Genomic DNA, 9,590 nt, shown 5'->3' with positions numbered 1-9,590 from the left:
AGTTGCTGCACCAACCTTGAAGAGTACATGGGGCCATTGCTCTTCCCCTCTCTGTTTGTCAGGTGCTCTGAGTGTTGTACCACGCAGCTGTACCTTGTTTCTGTCTGTGTACTCAGGGATGCAAGGAGATCCCTTCCTCTCTGTGCACCCATGCAGGACTGGCCACAAAGATGTTGAAAATGAGGTTGTTCCAGAGCAAATCTCACCAAAGCCAGCCCTCAAAATCAATATACCAACCAGTAAGACAATAATAGTACATTTACCCTCCTCCCCAGCCCCCCAAACAGCCACCTTCCTGCAGCTGTCTAGTGCTCCCCTCCCCCAGGGTACTCCAAAGGTGGCACACAGGCTTTAATTAAACCCTGCATGGTGCAGTGCCCCTTTGTGGACATACAGCGTAAATATCAGGAAGTGCCGAGGCAGGAGGGGGCAGGTTTGGAAGACATGAAGGGTGAAGGCTTGTGGACCCAAGGCCTTCTCTAGTAAGATACAGAACCCATTTTTTAGCTGTTATATTGCTGGTATGAGGATGTCCCTGAAACAAAAGCATTCAGTAAGCACTTATTTGAGTCCCCAGTCCTTCCCCAAAGAGAGAGATGGCATTGTTCTTTTGCTCTCTCTGCTGTCTCCATATCAACCCTCCCTGCAATGTTTTTTCTCAGATTTGTCCACAAAGGGAAGTTAGTTCAGATTAAGGTAGGGTGAAAATTTATCCTGCCATGGCTATTCTTAATTAACTTATTCTGAAATAAGAGGGCTAACCAGATCTGAGGTCTTGTCTACACAGCAACTTGAAGTGAGTTTGGATGTGACTACAATTCACAAGCTACTTTTGCACTGACCCTTTTCCTGCCTCCCACCCCTGGTGGATATATATCCATTTTAAAACAGAGTAAGCCACCTTGTACATTTACAGACTAGTGCCCTGGAAGTTTACACCCAGGCTTACTTCACAATACGTCTCCCCTGTAGGCAAGTTTGAGACATATTAGACTAATTTAGAATAAGATACCCTCATTTAAGGATAAGACTGTCCACACTTGCCAGTTAATCAAGAATAGCAATTCTGGAATAACTCCTCATGTAGCCAAGCCCTGACACATGGGATGTGGAAAGCAAACTATGTAGTAAGTGTAGCTCATCCATCACTCCAAAGGTAATGTAGCAGCATCCATCACATTCTGCACAAACACAGTCATCGGTCCTCAAACAACCTGACTAACCAGTTGGTCCAAGCCATTTTTACCATAGCCCTGAGTGAAAACACAAAATTGGGGGGGGGAGCAGGGAGAGGAGGGAAGTGGTGATATCCATTTCTGGGGTTTTGCCACAAACATGCATGATATTTTATGGCCATCAGAAGACAAGAAGGCTCCTGAGCTTATAGTCTCAACTCTAGCTAACCACTGTCAGATGCAACACCATCATGAGAGTGTAAAATCATGAACCACAGAAGCAGGAAGAAGACTTAACTAAAAAAAGCAGAAGGGAACGTGTGTCTACCAGGAACAGCTTGCTAGACGTACTTCATGTCCATCCTACCGTACCTTTGCAAAGGGAGAGGGATAAATAGTTTCTCAGTTGTGGAAATACCTGACAAAAGCAGCATTTCTTGTCTGCTGGATTTTCAGATCTGGCTGCCTTCTTACAGTCTTTGACCCTATCATGGCCTCCAATACGAACATTATCTTCCTGTTTCTCTGGTTGCTTCAGCATGGAGGTAAAATGTGCTTTTTATTCCTTACTTTTGCTTTCTCGTTTAGGGCATTTTTTCAGTTGGTAGCTTTTGCTAATTTCCAGAGATCCTCTCTAGGAATTTGCACACTGCTGCTATTTCTGGCTTTTAAACATTTAAGAGCTCATACAGAAAACCCTAAAGGAAGGGGGTGGGTGGGAGGAGTGCTGTGTAACCTAGATGAAATTGTTCAGATCCTCCATGGCATAGTCTTTGCTCAAGCTAATAACTCCAGAGATTTCATGAGAAGGAGGGTCTATTCTGTCTCGTGGCAGTGGTGCTATGCAGTGCCTTGTGTGAAAGCCGGGTTCACGTCAACTTTGGCGCTGCTCTACAAAGACGATGAATGAGCAGATCCTAAAGAGCAGGGCCAGATCAACAGGCATGCTGTACCTCTCCTGTGTTTGAAGGAATATACATTTTTTAAGCTATCTATCCTGTTCCTAGCTGCAGTGATGAGGCCCCAAGCACCATTCCTGAGAGGGTATTACAGCTCAGTTGCTTTTACAGCTAAGTGTCTTTTATCTAATGCAGTAACCTAAAATTTTCCTTAGCTTCAGGCTATTGCTGCTGGTTATGTTATTTGCAGAGATCTTTCCGTAATTGATGTTTTTACCCTGAAAATGTTCATAGAGTGTGATTGTGTTCTTCTACTATTGCTGAGCCTCAGACATCTTTGCTGTGCTTTGTTTTGAAGGAGTTAAATACTGGGTTGCTGCTCCTTAAATCTGGTCATGTTATGTGCATTCAATGCAGTGGTATGACCTGCATAGCATGGCAACTCCAAAATCTATTTTGGGTTGGGTTTTTTTTAGCATCCTGCAGTGCCCATTTGTAGAAGGTAGGATGCCAAAGAGTCCCACTGAAACCAAGAAGGGTATTTATACCTTTTTCCTCCAGTTCTTGTATCACAGTTCCTTGTCCCTTGTCCAGGGAGGTAGCTGTATTAGTCTTAAGTCAGGCAGACACCAAAGCTAGGTGGCACCTTAGAAACTGACTGCTTCAGAGAAACTATAAGATTTCATAGGTGACAGTAGGCCGTTGCCTACAAAAGCTTACAGTATCTCCAAAGCAGTTAGTCTCTAAGGTGCCACCTTGACCTGCCTTCTGTCTAATTCCTTGTCCAGATTCTGACTCTCAGTTTTATAATCCTAAAGGGGAAAAGCACTGATGTTTGTATAGTCAGTGCCTCACTGCTTGTTAAACCCAGTAAAAATCAGCTGCTGATTAGCAAATTGTGTTGTTTGTATTGTGGGGAAATTAGGCCAGCAGCTGTCCTGAATTTTGAAGGACTAGTGTCTTGGGAATCTGCCCACAGGGTTCAAGTCCAGTAGTATTTAGACCTTAATTTTCCCCTTACTTATTGTTGCAAAAAAGCAGAGGAGATTAGCTCCTGTTGTAGATGGAAAGAAAAGCAGTTCGGTAGAACCATGTGGATAATATATTTTTTAAATATATTTCACTTCTTAAAACTAACATGCTGTGGACTGTCCTCCCCTCCTGGTGCTCTGTGGTGGTTGTTTTGTCCATGACTTGAAAATGAGAACTGCAGGTGCTGAAATAAAGTGATGGAAAAAGGTGGGCTGGCAATAGCACCAGGCTTATGTGTGATGCAAAGGGAAAGGGTCATGTTCACTGTGGAGTGTGCTCTCTATCCATGTTCCTGCTGGGCTGAAGTGTGCCCCTTTTCAGCTTTTCTTCCTTTTCTTTAAGCAAAAAGAAAGAGCATACTTAGGTTCATTGTTTCCTCTGTGCTTCTGCTTCCTCTCTTGTAACTTCCTATACCATCACTGGGTGAATTGCAGAAATAGATATCCTTCCAATAACCTGTGAAAAATAAGCCATCAAGGGAACTATTTCTTGGCCCCTTACCGAGATGCTGTCACAGATATCTACTTCAGATCTTCATGCTTCTGCTGATAGTTCCTGTATCTGATATGCAGACTTGCTCTTTGCTATCCCACTTTGAGCAGCCAAAGTTTTGAGTGATTAAGCTGCCTCCTCTTAATATTTTTTAAGGTCCCAATAGTGGCCTGCCTGGAGAATGTATATTTTCCTTCCTTTCACATGCCCTAAATTCACAACTACATAGTTACACAGACTCACATGTTTGGATCCAGATCCTTCTTCAGCACACAGTGATCACACGCATGTGCGTGCATATACACACACACACATACACCCTCCACCCCCACAAACTTGTGGGATTTTGGAGTAGGAGTTCTACAAAACATCCACCCGGAGTTCGTTTTAGAAAATTGCTGTCCATTTTTGTCAGATGAAATATATTCTCACATGCTACATAACCAGTCCACTTCCTGTCTCCTCTTGTCCTGATGTCTGCCTGCTAGAGGTCTACAGAGGAACTCACAAGGGAAAAGGGGAAGCCTGAGTGGCTAAGAATTGCACAATGATTACCTAATGGGCTCTGTAGGTCACAAACTAGTTGAGTTGCATTTGGTTGCTGACAGTAGCTGAGACTGCACAATGGAGAAGTTCCAGCAACTACTTAATAATGCACCTAACTGTGCTGCACTATATCTGCATGACTGGGGCGGGGATTTTGTCCTGACCACCACTAGTGTTATGTGAATGCTAATGCATATCTCCCATCCCACAGAAGGAAGGCAGGTTGAAGTGCAGCAAGAACCCCTGATCCAGGTTGCTTTTGCCAATGAACAAGTACTTATGACTTGTGTGGTCAGCTTCCCTCGCACAACGCAATATTCCAGCTTCATAGGCAGTTGTTATCTGCTGAACTCAAAGGGCCAGAGAACCACAATCAAAACGTATCCGATATCTGTACCTATCCCTGCTGGACAGGAGAACCAGACAGCAAAGGAGAGTTATAGATGTGACATTGAGCCATTCAAAGCTGCTTCTGGCACCTATTACTGTGAGGCCAACTGGACCAGGGTAACGCAAAAGGGACATGGGACATTTGTCCTTGTCAGAGGTAAGCTCCCCTCCCAGCCAAGGAAAAATCAAAAGAGGAAGTCTGAATGACTAAAATCTGACTGGAATTTCCTGTAACAGTGCTTTTTTTTGTCCTTTCTTTCTTCTGTCATGGCAGTCTATAAAGACAGAAGGCAATGCAAATGCCTTGCACTTCTCATCAGCAGGTCTCAAAGCACTTCACAAAAGCAGTCAGTGCCATTGGGGATGATGGAGGCACACTGACTTACAGCAGGCCAGCAACAGTTAGGCATTGAACTCAGGTCACCTTGACATGCCCCTAAGGCGCTATATGGCTTGGCTTGTGTTCATGTGACAGAGGTGATTACATATACGGTCAGAGAGTTAGGTTCAGGTTTCCTAATTTCCAGTGGGAATTTCTGCTTCCCCTCCCAAAGCACCACACAATGCAGTATGATGGGTGGGCTGTTCATCTGAAGCATGGGCCTAAAATAGCAAGAGGATGGCTACAGGTCAGGAGTCAAGTGCACTGTGAGAGAGTTGATAATGACTTGCATGCTGTTGTTGACCTGTTGGGTTTATTGTATGGTATCTGATATTAAATGCTCCTTAGAAAGGATTAAAATGCAAAGCACCATAGCCAAAGTACCTCATGGCATAGGGTAAGGGACAGTTGCAGCAATCCTATCTTGGATGGTTGTTAAGGGTTTATCTGTGTATCTCAGGAAAGCTGACCTAATGAACCTGTGTGTGGCAGTGCATTAATGTGGCTATGATGCTTTGGGTTGCAGAGCTGGCGTGGGTATCTCTGTACTAACTTACACCCTTTGAATGCTACTGTGTGGGTTTAGCACTCCCTTTTGCCTGTCTCTGTCCACATTGCTAAAACTCTCGGGTAGCACCTTCACTGCCTCTGTAACACTCATGTCACCTTCCCCTAATCTATACATAATTCATCCACTAATACCACTTTCTCTTTGCCTCTTCTAACCTAAACACCATCTTTTTAATTTCTGCACTGCACAGTGTATCAAATTTGTTCTTGTACATCTTCACTTTTAAGCTCTCACCTTCATGGCTCTGCCTCTCTCTAATTTTCCACTCATTTCACACACTGCTATTCTTTCTACTCCAGAAATTATGTTAGCCTTGACTTACCCTGGACACTTCTTTCAGACAGTCTCTGGGTATGGCTACATGAACAAATATGTTACTATGAGGTAAGCTCATACGTGATTTTGCTGCATGTCACCCACTTTGCAGTAACTGCCCATGTGTGCACTCCTACTCCTTGGTAAATGTGAGGTACCTAACCCCACTTTCACTAAGTGGCACGCTACGTTACATTTACGACATGGTAAGAGTGTCCACATGGGGAGCTACTGTAGAGTAAGTTCACCCCCTAGCTCAGTTGGCAACAACTTGCTTGTACACCAGTTCCTTTTGCATTGAATTGTGTGTGGTGGACGGGGAGGTTCAGGGGTGGAATGGCAGAAGATGTTTCATGTTAGTGGTGGGAAAAGCAGAGGCATGTACCTGGGCTGTATCTATTACTCTTGATCTCTTAGCTCTGGAACCCTCTTAAATTTCCCTGGAATATTTTTACAGGGGAAAAGTATCTGATTAGGTGTGCTTTCAGAGCTGCTTGTGGATACAAGTTCTCTGACAGCTATTCTTCGGGTTTAAAAATGTAGCATGGGTTCTAATCTCCTTGCTCTCACAGACACTGGGTACCTTGAGACTTCCTCCATCACATGGAGATTCCTTGTCACTCTTACGACTGTGCTGGCTATACTGAGCATCACTGCAACAGCTCTTCTGCTGTGGAAGAGAAAGGCAAGTTATTACAAGATAAGTATTCTATGTGGAGCTCCTAGTGATGCCTATAGTTAAGGTTTTCTGACACTTCCTATTATGAGATCCTATTTTAGTTGCTTAGAGCTTTGCCAAACTTTAACTGTCTGGGCTGAAATTTTCCATGCTGCTTGTCTGCCTCAGGCTGATTTTTTTTTTTTTTTTAAGTATCAGCAAAAATGGTTCAGCTGTTTCTAAGAATAAGGTTAGAGAACAATATCTATATTTGTCCATGTTTAACAAACTCTTATAAACATTTCAGCTCTAACGGCTCTATGTTTTGGAGCCAAGGACTCAAAATTTGTCAGGGGGTCACTTATGTCAGAGATGTGCCTTTTGCCATTCCTTGAAACTGTAAATTTTACCAAGTTAGAAACGTTTGAAAAATTGCTGTTTACGTAGTCCACACAAGATCCTTAGAGGCTAGTTAGAGTCTGGCAGCTAAATTCTCTGAACAATCTATTTGTATAAGAGTCATGCTTCTGTAGAAAATATTGTATATGAACATGAGAAAGACAGACAGTCTTCTAATATTCAGTAGAGCTGAATCAAAGATGCCCCCAAAACATGGATTTCTTAATTTTTGCATGCTTGACTTTGCAAATGATTGTATTGTCCCACACACAAGACACACCCTTTCCCCCCAAAATCAGGGTGTATGTATTAAGTAGGAAATCTGGTTTCCTGCCCAGCATAGAAGCATTCTGCTTTGATTCCTGCTCAACGGTGCAGCAGCAGTGCAGCAGCAGTGGTATTATTATTCAGGCAGCTGAGGGAATCAATTGGTTCAATGGCTCTGCCATTCCATAGGTGTTAACGGTCATCTCTCCTTTTTAATGGTCTTGATGTTCCACTAATCAAAGTAACCTTTTTTGGGGCAGCTTTTGTCTGTTAGTTGTTTCTGGTCCACCTTCTCCTATTTCACAGCCCTGGAAATTCTTTAGCACTTTTGGTTAATCATAGATTCACCCACAGTGGTCAGTCTTCAGCAGTAGCTAGGGTTTCAGTTGTATTTAAACAGGAAAGGGAGGCTGAGCCAGCTAAAGAGTAGAACCTGCCCCTGGTCTGTGCAGCCATAACTCTGGAAAAATCTTTTTTTAATTCATTCTGTCTTTCAAAAACCAGGCGCATATATTCTGGGACATATTGTATGCAAGAAAACACAGTAATATTTTTTGGCAGGGCGATGAAATATTACAAATTCCAATGCATGGTATTACCCAGTACACTAAAAGCTTTGTTATTCAGCATGAGTGGGGTAAGCGGGGTGCCAGTTATCTAAAAATTCTGGTTATCTGAGAGTTTTATACCAGCCCTACCCCACAGTGGCAGCCCACCCTGTCCCGTGCAGATCCCTTTCCTCTCCCCCCACCCCCTCTGTCACAGACTTTCCCACCTCGGGGGGGCATATGCGCACATGCGCATGCTCAGCCCTTCTGCCCCCAATTTTTTTTCTCCCTCCGCCTATGCAGATATCAACTAGAAGGGGTCCTGGGAGCTCCTCTATCGGCAGTGTCACTAACTAGTGTAAATAACAGCAATACTTGATGCGCCTGCCGGATAGACTTGGCAAAGATTCCAGTTGCTAAAGTGAGGATTTGTATTGGGGGATATTGGAAATTCTGGTTAATAGAGTATTCTGGTTAGTAAAATGCTGGTTAACACAGCTTTTACTGTATATGCATTAGTTTGAAGTATTTTTGGGGGTACCACCTGGTGCTGAAAAAAGGTTGTAACTTGAACTCTATACAACCCAAACAAAATGTCTGGCTTCCTCCTGGCCAGAATATTATTAGGGATGCTAATAGTGATGATGCTGATGCTGTTGTTGTTATTAACAGCAGCAACAATATTATGCAGCTATAGGCCCTTTCATTGGAGGATCACAAAGCACTTTTCAAACATGCAATTAACTACACTTTCTAGTCCTCTGTGAAAAGTAGTTATCCTCATTTTACAGATGAGAGAACTGAGGCGCAGAGGGATTAAGGAATGTAATCCAGGAATCCTGACTCCCGATCCCCTGTTCATTCTGTTATTAAACTTCTCGCTTGCTCTCTGGGTTGTCAACCCATACTATTTACACTTGCAAGCTTTTTTTCCCTAGTCACAAGAAGTATAATCTATATTTTCTTTTCAGTGAATGCTGAAATTTTCATCTGACTCCAAGAAATGAATCTTTAAAAATAACATAAAATTTTATGAGACACAAAAAAGACAAGAGTTGGCAATTCTGCTGTACATTTCATTGGTCTCTCATCCCCTCCTCTTTCTTGCCTGCTTGAATCTCCAGTTCTCTTCCCCTTTCCTCACCCACATTCTTTTTTCACTTTCTTTTTCAGTCTGCTGCTTCCATTCTTCCTCCATTCACTCCTCCTAGTATCTCGCCCTGCCCCTAGAGCTTTTCCTCCTGCCATTCTAGATCCTCCTTTCTACCTATATTCACCTACTCACCCCCATCTACAGATCGCTTCTGATCATGGCACTGCCCCTTATCTCCTAATGACGCACCCCATACTAAAAGGCTTTTTTGTGTTTTTTTTTGTAGCATTTTATTAGAAAACAGTCAATATCAAACAGATTTAAAAAGGGACCCCACCTGAGGCCTCACAAAGGGAATACAAATACAGTTTCAAGCAATTACATAATACTCACGTGATAAACAACGTCTCATTCACTTTGCTGAACACTCCATTCAGTGAAACTCTTACCCTTGCTTCTTATATAATGACAGGTTCACACACTGATACTTAACAGAAAGATAATGAGAAATCCCTCACCCGCTCTTTCTGACAACAAAAGCTGTCCCTTAGTCTATCCTATACCTATACGGGGCTGAAACAACCCCCTGAAGTCCAGCCCTTGCCAGAGCGTTGTATCCCCTCCTTCCGTCCCATGCTTTCCTCTACCTCTATAGCAGTGTAACTCGTGCATTGCTAACTGCAAACACTCTGCCGTTGAAAAGCACGAGCCCTTTAGTGCCAACAGGGAACGCACTTTCCATATCGCTACTTGGATGCATGTGATAAGGACCCTCACACCCCATGACCCATCCGTCCCCTCTGTTAACCCATAGAGAACATTT

The 9,590-nt window shown here is 43.3% G+C and overlaps 1 protein-coding gene across 1 annotated transcript in view; it reads left to right on the top strand.

Moving 5' to 3' along the window:
• The first annotated feature begins 251 nt into the window (after positions 1 to 251).
• Positions 252 to 9,590, top strand: part of NFAM1 (NFAT activating protein with ITAM motif 1) — a 33,867-nt gene continuing 24,528 nt past the window's right edge. The window contains exons 1-3 of the mRNA XM_019514881.1: positions 252 to 1,720; positions 4,356 to 4,691; positions 6,375 to 6,487. Of these exons, the coding sequence (XP_019370426.1) occupies positions 1,666 to 1,720; positions 4,356 to 4,691; positions 6,375 to 6,487 (504 nt within the window). The 5' untranslated portion in view covers positions 252 to 1,665. The remainder of the gene's footprint in view (positions 1,721 to 4,355; positions 4,692 to 6,374; positions 6,488 to 9,590) is intronic.

The sequence above is a fragment of the Gavialis gangeticus genome, unplaced genomic scaffold (assembly GCF_001723915.1).
Source record: "Gavialis gangeticus isolate Ggan-Ray unplaced genomic scaffold, GavGan_comp1, whole genome shotgun sequence".
NCBI lineage: Eukaryota > Metazoa > Chordata > Crocodylia > Gavialidae > Gavialis > Gavialis gangeticus.
This window is presented reverse-complemented; position numbering and strand designations above follow the sequence as displayed.